Here is a 12,181-nt window from a genome sequence, read left to right on the forward strand (position 1 = left end):
TAACACCACCGTTACTTCCAACGTACAACAGACGACAGATGTTACCGCCGGTGCTTTGTAATGAACATCAATCATATTAGATTCCCCGGTGACTGCTGTTGCCCCAACTTCCACAGCACCCAGGTGATTAAACAGCAAGGAAAAGGATGGAACCAAAGTCATATAAATTCAACGATCTGAAAACTCAGAATGTTCCTAACAATATTCCTCATGTCAACATTCAGGCAACAAACCACGTAAAGACATCTTTATAATCTAATGGCATGAGTTCTAGAACACAGTCAGGCCTCTGCAGCCAAACATGAGTATTATTAACTCCTTGCCCAAGAAACATGTGACCTGTTCTAAATCTTAGAAGAAAATGCACCTTAATTGGTTACAGAAGAATTTTAAGAGATGACACTCTCTCATCCTCTTGGTTTTATTTTCCTGTAGACAAATAATCAAAAATCAAAGTGCCAATTTACTTTAGGTGAGTTATCCCAACTTCGGACTTGATAACTCAAACTTATCAGATATCACTTGAACAGATTCTTCCAATATTTATTGATTTCGTTCCTATTTCTAAACAAAGAACGTTTTTATACTATAAAACCTTGAACTTGAGGCAGGAAAGAAGTATGTTAATCTACCTTAGCCAAGTCTTATCTATTCAAAAAGGATTATTTTCTCTGTGCAAAGTTCTGCGCTAGGCTCGGGGAATATATTTTTTTGTAAAACAAAACAAAACAAACCCCAAAAACAAGCTATCTGGGGAAATAAGCCCTACCTTCATATGGGCAATAAACACAAATCTCAGGCAAAATGATTCAGCATCCAAATGGCCAGATGACACTGAATTGAGAGCAAGAAGCTACTCCTCAGACTGAGCTCTTTAAAGACACGGAAGTTAGGGACACTTTTAGAGGATATAGTCTTACCTCTGAATCCCCAGGATTGGTAGGATGCTCAATAAATGTAAATAATAAACTCTTGTAAAATAAAGTAGTAGCTAAATAAAACAAAGAGATCTGTGGGCTGAACTACTTAAGAGGAAGCTTCATAAAAAGAGATGCAATTTGAGCTGGATGTCTCTGGAGGATGAACAGACTTAGGGGAGAAGGCCTTCTCTGGGAAGGAGGCAGAGGGTACAGAAGGCGATCACGGGTGGACACAGGGAAGGATGAAGAATGACAAGCACCTTTGTGGGGGGCTGGAAAGACCACTCAGGTTGTGTTTAGGGTTTAAGAGAACAAGTAGCAAGGGTAACGCTCAGCGGGGTGGGAAGGGGACTGAACATGGAGAATCTGAGCAGTCAAGATCCTGTCCTGATGAAAACAGGTTGATGAAGGGCTCTGCGGGTATTCATAAGGATGCATTTCCAAAACTGAGTAGCGTTATTTATAGGAAAAGGTGACAAGGCCTGTCCAAAGAGCCGCTGGTAAAACAAGTTGCAGGAGTGAGACTATTCATTTAATAAGTATTCACTGAGGTAATGGAGTGCTGGGTCTCAGGCTAAGGGCTGGAGCTACGGAGTCGAGTAAGACCTGGTTCCTGCACTCAAGGAGCACGTACGACAAGGGAATTATGCACGAGGTGCTGTGGGTGCAAAGACACTCGCACATGTGTGCATGCGTGCATGCATGTACTGGGACTGCTGGAGTGAAGCTAACACCGCAGGGAAAGCAACCCAAACACCACTCCTGCTGCCCAGCCCTGACCCTGCAGTGGGTCCCCACCAGGGCCATTCTCCTACGAGCCACAGAAAGGTGGGGGCGGGCCATTTTCCCCCCTTCTCTGCACATGGGAAATGTTTAGTAGCTAGGTGTCTTGGAAGGCCTGAATATGAGCTGAAATCAATTAAATACTGAGTGAAATAAGCAGATTTTCAAAATCTCTACTCTTTGTGAGCCTGAAAGCTTTTAAGATTTTTTTTTTAAAAAGTGATATTTAGAAATATTTACTCATGTGCACGAACAGACTAAATTTTATTAACTTTCAAAAAATGTCTACCCAAAGTGCTGCTACTTTTTTTCTTTTTAACAGACTTTATTCTTTTAGAGCAGTTTCAGGTTCACAGCAGAAGTGAGCAGAAAATGCAGAGAGTTCACACATGGCCCTCCCCACCCACACATATATACTCCCCTACCCTCAACATCCCTCGTCAACGTGGCATATTTGGTATAATCGAACCAACACGGCAAAGTGCTGCTGTTTTAACACAACGTAGGGATGTTACCATGTCCTTGACCTAAGTATTATCTGATCAAAGTTCTTCCTGAGTTTAGTGTAAGTCATGGACGAGGGTGTGTGACTAAATTTCTCAATCAACAGTTTTCTTTATGTCACACGTGGATTATCAGTTTCTCAAAGAAATAAAAGAAAAAGAAAATGCTCAACCCAAAACCTTACTGCCTTCAACAAAAAAATCTGCTGAAATGACAAAGTTCAAGGTACTACGGTGTCAACTAAAAACTGTCGCTTGCCATCTGCCTCTGCAAGGTTGAAGTCATGAGCCACTGTACTCGTTGACCTTCAACACACCCTGAAAGGTGTTCAGGGTGGAGATGGGGAATGAGGCACTCTGTGCTCTGGGAAAAACTGGCCTTCAGGTAGTTGCATACTTTCAGAGGATTTTATCAGCCCAGCTTCTTGTACCTTTTCATTATCTAGAAAAGCACTAAGATCACTAATAGAGACTTCTGCCCCTCGTGACTAGCAACAACCTTCTAACAAAACGTGTGCTTGATTGCACGTGTCCCCCTTCACCGAAATCACACGTACACTGACATCCCCCCACCCCCGCCTCTTCGAAGCAGTTCCTCAGAGTATCTGAGATGCTGTCTCCCAGGCTACAGTCCTCATCTTGCCACTAATAAAACTTAACGTGCAGCTCTCATGTTGTGCTTTTTTTTTACCCCAGCCAACAGTGGGTAAAACAAAGATGAATAAAACCTACTAGAATATAAGCCCCGTGGAGGGTGGGATTTTTGTTCCTTTTCTGCACAGCGGTTTCCCTAGGGACTCAGAACCCGGCAAGCGCTCCATCAATTTAATATCTGCTGAATACGTTAAAAACAGAATCCCTGCTCTCAGGGAGGCTACCATCTGCTCATAATTAAATACCTCTTAACTACTGAGGTTTGAAGAACACGTGAAGCTTTCGCTGTGAATAGCAATTGTCACTTGGCTACTGACTTGTGTAACTGACAGGTAAAAGATTTCTCAGGTGGCACATGGGTAAGGGTTTCCTGTACAAACATCACCAGGTGAGAAAAATCAACAAAATACGAGGCCAGGACCCACCTGCCCTGACGAGTCTTTCCTGGTGCTCACAGACTGAAAAGATCCTGTCTGAGATCTTTTCATTTCGTCGCAGATGGCGACATAGCTCTCTTCAAGTGCCAGGACACAAAATCCTTGAGATTTTTCATTTGGCTTGGATAAAAAACAGTGTCTTGTTGGTCAGCCAGATTTCCTCTCCACCTCCCTCCCCTAGGCTGCGACCATGACTCCCGGCCCTGGTGTGAAATTCGCTTCTCAGGGAGTCGGCCTTATTTTTTCTCTCCTCCGCGGTGACTCCAGATCCCCTGGGCACTGACCCACCGTGTGCATCACAGCGCACTTGCTGATACACACTGGCATCTCACCGATCACAGCAAGCATCCAGCCTGCCTTCGAGGGACTATCCACTTGCCAAAGATAAGCACTTGCCGATTCTCAGAGCTACTCCTCCTTTAAAAAGCTAACCCAATCCATTTTAGTAATCTACATGCAATATTTCCACTCGGTCATCTGAAACCTTCCACTTTGTCACCAGATTTTACATTAATAAATTGGCACGAGGACTTCCAGGCTATCTTTACATTTCTGATTGAAGAAAAATCTGAGACACACAGCTGGATGCTCAGCAAATGCATGAACTAGAAAGATAAGTTGTTTCCTGAACGCTCAAGACTTTGGGGTATTATTTTTCTGCTGCATTGCATCTCTCTGTCCTTCAGAGAAGTCTTGAAGAGATCTGATTTCCTTCTGTTCTATTGTGTTGGTGTGAACGCCTTTGCAATTGAAAAGGAGGCCTCCGAGGGTGGTAGGAACAGAGTCAGCAGAAGTTACACAGAGTGAGGTGTGTGGCTTTGTGACTGGTTAGAGCGCCCGTGCTAATGAGGCCAAGGTCACGGGTTCAGCCCCTGAAAAGGCAGTTACTTCAGTCAATTCCCTGCTGGAGGACTGCACCCCTAAACTACCAGAGATGTGCTAGAAGTCCAGAGATGTGAGGGTCGGGGATGCCAGTGGGAAAGCGATGGTGATGGAAAGAGGCTGAGAATGCAAATCAAATCCCTCGAGAGGGGACAGAGCCCTCTGGTCCCAGAACTAGCCGCTCTCCGGGGGAAGAAGAATGCTCCAGAAGCCACCTAGCCACTAGGCTGACCAGTTTCTTTTCAAACTGTCCTTGCACTGATCAGATAAAAGTATACCTTGAAGGGAAAAATATGATTACTTCACTCTACATCAGACATCCAAAAAACAGGGGGTGTGTGTGTGTGCACGGTGCAATGACTTTAGCTACTGATGGCTCCAATTATATCAGGGGTATTTATAATTAATCACTGCCTCCTTGGGAAACAGAAATAAAGTGGCATAAAATTATAATTATTTGTGTTTTCTTTATATTGACAAGAATAAGAAAGGGGATGTCAACCTCTGGCCAAAGAAGTAAGTCTCAAACACCAAAATCAAGAAGAAACTTTCTCTGCAATTCTCTATCTCACTCCATCACAGACGACTTCTCTGTCCCGGGTTCTCACCCATTCTGAGTTCTCCTGAAGACCAGCTGCTGCTGAACCACAGCCGTGAGCCCTCAACCTTCCTGAAGAAATTTAAGACATTTCTAAGCAGTTTTTAAAGAATCTTTGAACAGATAGTGTACGATCTGCTTGTCCTACAGGAATACTATCCAGGGACCCCCTAAATTGTATTTGTAAACCACCCCTATTTAACTTTGTACAGAGTTCTGAAGAATGGGCATGTCTGAGAAAAAAAAAAGGTGTGTGTGGGGGGGGGGTCATACTCTCATGCTGCCCTACCAGAGGGAACAGAAACGAACTCTTTAAATGTAGCTGTAAAGACCAAGGTGGAAAATGCATCTTAGTCCAAACATATTTAAAAATATTTCGAACGCACAAAAGGACCCAAGCCTTGTATTCTTTTTACATTTCACCATGTTATATAAACATCTCTGAACCCATAGCAACATAAGATATAGATCCCAGACAGCTGAATCAATTCATTTGTTGAACTTTCAGAAACAATGCATTAATCTGTTAAATTATCTATTGGGGGAGGGGATAGTAAAAGAAAACAGGTGATAAAAATCACATTCTCTCGAGGAGGACTCAGAGAATTAAGCCCCATGTCCAGGTGTGAACCACACCAGTGATTCAGGTCAAAAGGGGCAGGGAAGGAAAACTACACTCAGAAAAGAAGTGGTTCCCTCCATGAAGGGCACAGAGGCTGGCCCTTAGAAGGCACTCAATAAATACCTGACCCCAAAAATGCGAAACTCAACAAAATGACTTGACCTGTCCAATACTCAGTTTCTTCCTACTTAAATGGGCTGAGGTCCTCTCTACACAAGCCAAAAATCAAGATCAAAAAAATAAGAATGTATCTGGAAACGCTCTGTGAGCTGCAGAGAGCACCATGACTTTAAGGAATGTCATTTTATATGGGCCCTTCAAATTTTTTTTGATTGCGAGGATTTTGTGCAATTGCTCCTGGGAGGGAAAGCTGTTAGATGGTGGTTTTCACTCCCCAGGGTTTGAATTTCACTTCAGGATATCCTGCTGCTTTTCTTCCTCTTTCATCTCAAATCCGTTGCAGCTTGGTCACTGAGCCCCAATCAGCTCTAAAAGAAATTATGCTTCCCAGATATGAAAAATGTGTGCGTTCAGGCACTTGGCACATCGGAAGTCTTACAGAACTGCTCGATGCCACAGCGGAAAGAATCACACTAAAACCAAAGGGCAGAGGAGCCACGGTATCTTTGCTAGGTGGAATATTCTGTTTTCCTCCATTTCTCTTTTCAAACATTTGTTTAATCCCAGGGTGAAAGAATGTTAAAGTTATCTAAACACTTCAAAGCTAGAAAAGGCACTTTAAAAAAAAAAAAAAAAGCTTTACCTGTGTAGGTTCACCAACATCGTTTCTATCAGGTTTTGAAACATACTGAAAACTGATCCCAGATACCCATGATGCTGGGGTCCCCAAGATTGAGAACTGCTGCTTTTAACTCTGGGTCAACATGCTCATCTGAATGATGACTCCACTGGCCAACAAGTTCCATTATTTCCTTCCCACTCCTCCCCCACCCGACCCCACCACCATAAAAAAGGTCCCTGAAATCAGAATATTTTACCACACTTTTTAACATTTAGCCAACGGAGCTCTTCAAAAACAAGTATGTACCAGGGAGACACCAGGCCAAATCTGACAGCTCCCTAAGAGTTAGGGCGGTGCTGAGCACTTGACCTTCACTATCTCAGGACGAGCTCAGCAAGGGGGTGTTAATGTGCACACTTTACAGATAAAGGAACCTGGGAGTTCGGAGAGGTTAATAATTTGGCTCGAGACAAACCATCGGGAAAGGAGGAAGCCAGAATTCAAACCAAGTCATTCTGGCACCAAAGTCCCTCCTCTGCAGTCCCTAAAAGAATGAAAAGGTTGAAGTATTGAAATGTTGAAAGTGGCAACACAGTATCTCATTATCAAATATAAGGATGGCTGAACTTCATGTTCTTTAATGTAATTTTTTAAAGGAAATCTATTGTGTGTATATTTTCATCTTCCTACTCATTTCCTCAAAAATCCATGTAAAAAGATGGAGAGAATCCTTTATTAAAGCTTGTGTCCAATTTTCCACTCAGAAAGCAAGATAATTTGAGTTCTCTGAAGCCATTTCTCTCCTTAGAGCCTCTCCACTTCTCAGAGAATATTCTTGGAATACGCAGAGTCACAGCAGCCCTGCTGACATCACCCTCTTCCGAGAGCAGCCCTGGCAGTCAGGCCAGGCCAGAGCTGTTTCAGAGAAACTTACGCCCAGCATCAAGAGTCAGGGCTCTTAAACTGACTAAGATCAACTCAAGATTACCTCCGACTGGTAACACACTAGGAAAGTGACGAACACTGCTACAGAAAAAGTCTGGAGGACATTACATCTTCACAACTGCTGAAACAGAACGTCTCAATCACAGTGTTCTGCTCATGCAAACATTGTAATATTTAAATCAACCACACCGAGTGAGCCAGACAGAATATAAATTCCCTGAAACCAAGTTCCAACAGCCCTCTTCCAAGGAGGCCAAGTGAGCCTTCCTACTTTGCCCCCATACCCTGAACAAACTAACAAAAAAGACAACATTCCTGCTCTTAAGTGACCCATGAGCCAAGAGAACAAAAGATCAATAAAAGATCTGCCCACCTGAGGAACTGCACACACAATGAATATTCAGATGGAACACAGGGTTACAGACTTTGCCCTTTCTGAGACAATACCAAGTGTTGAGATACGTCAAATACCAAGTGAGATACAATTTAAAAAAAAAAAAGTGCCACAAAAAGTTGGCCAATGGCCAAGGGAGGGGTGTGTGTGTGCTGTGTGTACATGAAATACATCTGAGAGGTCTCAAAGACAGCTCCCAACTAGAAGACATTTATATTCTTAGGAGCTGCCTTCTAGCAGCTGAGGCAAGATATATATCTCCCCAAGTGTCACCCACCGAACTGAGAAAATGTGATACAAATATAAAACTCCCAGAAACAAATCTTTGTCTGAATTGCTCTGGCAGTATGCATCCCACGCTGCTGTGATCTAAGACTTCCCGTTATTTTTCAAATTACAGAATACACTTATTCCTGAAAAAAACCACTTATTTTACTTCAAAATAAGGCAAACCTTGATACAATGTGACAGGGAAAATCTCTAGTGGCTCATTTATCTTTAAGCAGTATTATTTAAACTTCTGTCACAAGAAACAATAAGGAGTAGTTTTCTTTTTATGAGGGGGAGGGGAAGTTGTAGGTTTTGCTGTATGCTGCAGCATTTGAGAATTCTGCTCCTACCCGCTGGGGAAACCATGAGAACCTACATGTGTTCCTCTAGTACAGTCAGACACATTAATCTCCCCTTGGTCATATACAAACAGTTGACAGAGGAGATGTTGCTAAATCTGTGATCTTACCACTACTTCTAAACTAATTGGTCTTAACAGAAATCATAGAGTACAAAGGTATTTCTAATTTCACAGGTATCATAGTGTTATTATTTCTTGTGTATTATTTTAGTTGATTTCCAATGAGTCCTTGGGGAGAGAGAAGAAACTGTAGTGTAGATACATATATATGCACAATAGAAGCACTTTGCTGTATACCTGAAACTAACAACATCGTAAATCAACTATACTTCAATAAAAAACAAACAAACAAAAGAAGTTCACCTAAGCCAAACAGGGAAAAGTAGAGGGAGGTCCCATCTCAATATAGGGGGCAGCCCTGGTGAGGGGTCTAAGGCAACAGTTAGTGACACTAATCAGTGTCATTTAGAAACAGCAAAAACAAAGGCAAACTTCGCCACTAAGGCAGGGCGCTGTGTGAAGTTGCATCTGATGGTATATTCTTGTTCTGTGCTAATGTCGGGAAGGCGGAGGCAGTAGTAATGCGGTTAGGAGGATCATAGCAAAAGAGAAGCATCTCTCAGCTCTGCTTCTCCACTCCGAATCCAGATGGATTTGATCTTTAATTCACTGGAGAAGTGGGCTGATAACTATTACCTGAGTACCTACTATGTGCCTGGTACCGCAGTCTTCTCCCACGCAAGGAACGCCAGCAATCACCAGGATCCCTGATGGAGGGAGGTCCCTTCAGTGCTGGGTGACCTTGCTTTGCTCCCGCCACTCCAGACACCCACACTGCTTCAGACTCTGAGCCACAGCAAGGCTCAGAAGATCAAGGGACCAGACACAGCAGCCTTTTTAACTTTGGGAAAACCCAATGCTCACTTCACTCAAACGTCGCAAAGTGGTGCCATGACCCTTTAGCTCTTGGCTCACCAATTCAAAGAGCCACATCACATACAGCCCTTAAGCTGCCCACGGCATGATTCTGTGTCTAGTTTCTTTCCAGGTCCCCCCAAGCGGAAGGCAGCTCTGGCAGGGAGTCTGGGCAAGATTACTATAGTATTTAGCTTTTGTCTCTTCTTTTGCTCTGTCTTATCGTGGAATAAGACGAACACATCTCGGAGATTGAGTCCTTCAGCGTATGTTGGGCTTGAGACTCATACTCAAAAGGTACCTGCAGTACCTCAGGTGGGCTTAATCTAGCCCAGGTATCTCCATTTCAATGATGAAGAAACTGAGGTTCAAAGAAAGTAAAGCAGAGTCCTGGAAGGCCGTGTACAACTTAACTCCAATGCCATACTTCCTGCCTCAGTAATTTTACTGAGCACTTAACAAGGCAAGAAATGGGCATAACTTAAGGCACCAGATTTCATTTTCTAACTACAGGTATGAATATATATTCACAGTCACACTTTCTCTCTGTGCATTAGTTTCCTCGCCTGTAAAATGGAAAGAGGGTTGTATCGATGATTTCAAATGTGCCTTTCAGGTCTGAAGCTGTCATAAGGCTTGAAGATTTAATTACGCGTTGATGTATGCAATACAAATGCATATATACGAACACAGACATCTATACATGATATGCTACAATTAAATACCAGTTGCAACCATACGTTTTGCCTCATCCCCCAGCAACCATATTTTTCCAATTCCAAATCAGGGCTAGATACGTCCCACCTAGGCAGCCCCTCAGAATCCCTCTGGCTTCTCTCCAAATACCAAGTGCAGACAGTAAGAAGAAAGTGGAGGAGCCACGTACTTTACATGAAATATTAGGTGTCATTAAGTTCCCTGGAGGAAACGGCAAGTCTGCGGCAGAGCCAGGCTGTGGGGCACAGAACACACCGCAGGAAGCACAAGTTAAAGGTGACCGGCTCTGACTGCGCGAACCTGGGGCCCCGCTGGCAACGCACCTCGTGGGCAGCGCCCGTGCTGGGAGCGAGCCTGGCTCCGAGCCCGCGTTTGAGGGCGGAACCCCGCCCTCACTGGTTTGCACATCGCACATCCTGCTGGGGCAACTCGGAAAACGTGCGGGCGATGGGCGTGCAGCGGGAACTTGGCTCGTCTTTCCTAACGCACGTGGCATAGCCAGGCCTGGGGTTCAAAGGCGCCGCCTGCCCCGCCACCCCACCCCACCCCCAGCTCCAGGCGCTAGGACCCCGCGCGCCGCGCGCACTTCCTCCCGCCGCGGTCCGCTCGCCCGCCCGCCCCCGCGGCGCCCCCGGCTCCCGCCCGCCGCCCTACCTGGCGAAGCAGAACTCGCAGTGGTTGCCCCGCTCATTGACCGTGAGCACGTAGGCGTAGGCCGGGCAGGAGAAGAGCAAGTCCCCCACCTGGAAGGGCTGCAGGGCCTGCAGCCCCCGGCCCTTGCCCGGGCTGCAGAAGCGCTCCAGAGCGCCGTCGCCCTCGGCCCTCATGCTGGCGGCGGGGCTGGCGCAGAGCGGGCCGGGCTGGCGGAGCCCGGAGCGCCGGCTCCCCGCGAGCTGTTATTGGAGAAGCGTCACCCAGAGCCGCGGGGGGCGGGGTGGGGAGCCGCCCGGCGGACGCGGAGGCGGCGGCGGCCACCGCTCCCCGGAAGGGACGGCGGCCCCGCCTGGCCCTCGCGCGCCCCCGGGAGGCGGGGTAAGACCCGGCGGCCCCGCCCCGCGCGCGGGACCCTGCGCGGCTGCCCCGCACGCGCCCGGGGCCGCTTCCGGTGTGGCCGCCGCCGGTAGCTGCAGCCCAGGCGGCTCCTGGAAGGAGGGCGGGAGGCGTCTGCGCCTCCGCGGGTGTCTCCACGGAGAGCGCGGGACGCTGCCCGCTTTCCGGTGGGCGGGATGGGGTTGCCCAGGGGGCCAGGTATCCGACGCCTCCCCCAGGCCGGGCGGTAGGATGGCCCGCCCGCCCTTAGTTAATCGAAGCAGGGGGCCAAGATGTTTCTCAGCCTTGTCTTCCTATGCTCTTGTCAAGGAGTCTTCCGGGAACACCGAAGAGAAACCGCTGTAGGAAAGTTTGATGTGCTGCCGGTTAAAGGGTGCGTCCCCAGGGTTAAAGGTTTTTAACCCCTGGGAGGCTTTAAACCTTCTAGGGAGTGTTTCAAGTATTCATTGCGAACCTACTCTCCCCCCTGCTCCTTCAGTGGAAGTTAATTACGTGGACGGAAAAGGAAATGCTCGCTGAGAGCCTCTGCATACAGGGAGCGACGGTGCGAAGGAGGCTGCGGAGGAGGCGGGAGGTAACCTTGCCGTCCAGGATCTTAAGACTTGTTGGAGTCAACGCTGTGCTGTAGCCAGAACACACGGCTAGAATTTACGGTGGTTCTAATCGGTTTGACCACTCTGTCATCTTAGAAAAGTCAATTAGGTTATGAGTCACATGGACGATTTAAACATGTAAAGCTCATAGAACAGTGCTTAGCACATAAGTCCTATACACTTACATGCAACTGGAGTTTTTCGTATGAGAAAGGATAACCTGATCCACATAGGACTGTGTAAAGGCTGAAATTGATGTGCACTCATTAAGGGCTGAAAGTGTGGAGAGAGAACTGAGCAGAAAACACTAATACTTAAAACTCAAGTTTGATCTCAAAATATGTTGCATGTGTAAGCTCAGGACTAGTTCAGCAAGGGAAATGTGAATGTGATTTGGAGTATGTCATGAGATTAGTAGAATTTTTGACACTTCAATAAAATTCCTAAAATGAATAAGCCTCTCTAGACTTCCAGTAAAGAAAAATACATCGTGGATACTCTCATTTTAAGAAGCATTCACTGAGCTCCCACTATGGCCAGTCACTGGGATAGAAAGATGGACAAACTAGGCCTGGGTCTTTGCATTCGCACATTCACAATGCAATAATAATTACCATTAGTTATTGAATATTATGGGCCAGGCATTGTGCTAAGATCCATAAACACATTATCCCATTTAATCTGTAATTCCAACTGCCCAATGAGTTAGGAGTTATGGCTCCCATTTCCAAAACTAGGAAACTAAGATTCAGAAAGAATCATTTCCAGGGCTACACCACTGAATTGCAGAATTTG

The 12,181-nt window shown here is 45.9% G+C and overlaps 1 protein-coding gene across 2 annotated transcripts in view; it reads right to left on the reverse strand.

The window, feature by feature from the left end:
* SMYD2 (SET and MYND domain containing 2) overlaps positions 1 to 10,768 on the reverse strand; it is a 51,727-nt gene extending 40,959 nt beyond the window's left edge. Inside the window, exon 1 of one of the 2 annotated variants that reach the window (XM_074351818.1) lies at positions 10,398 to 10,768. In XM_074351818.1, coding sequence (XP_074207919.1) covers positions 10,398 to 10,570 — 173 coding nt within the window. In that variant the 5' untranslated portion in view covers positions 10,571 to 10,768. The remainder of the gene's footprint in view (positions 1 to 10,397) is intronic. The other variant, XM_074351819.1, reaches the window with a different exon arrangement.
* Between the last annotated feature and the right edge of the window lie 1,413 nt (positions 10,769 to 12,181).

Source organism: Camelus bactrianus, chromosome 23 (genome assembly GCF_048773025.1).
Source record: "Camelus bactrianus isolate YW-2024 breed Bactrian camel chromosome 23, ASM4877302v1, whole genome shotgun sequence".
Classification (NCBI taxonomy): Eukaryota; Metazoa; Chordata; class Mammalia; order Artiodactyla; family Camelidae; genus Camelus; species Camelus bactrianus.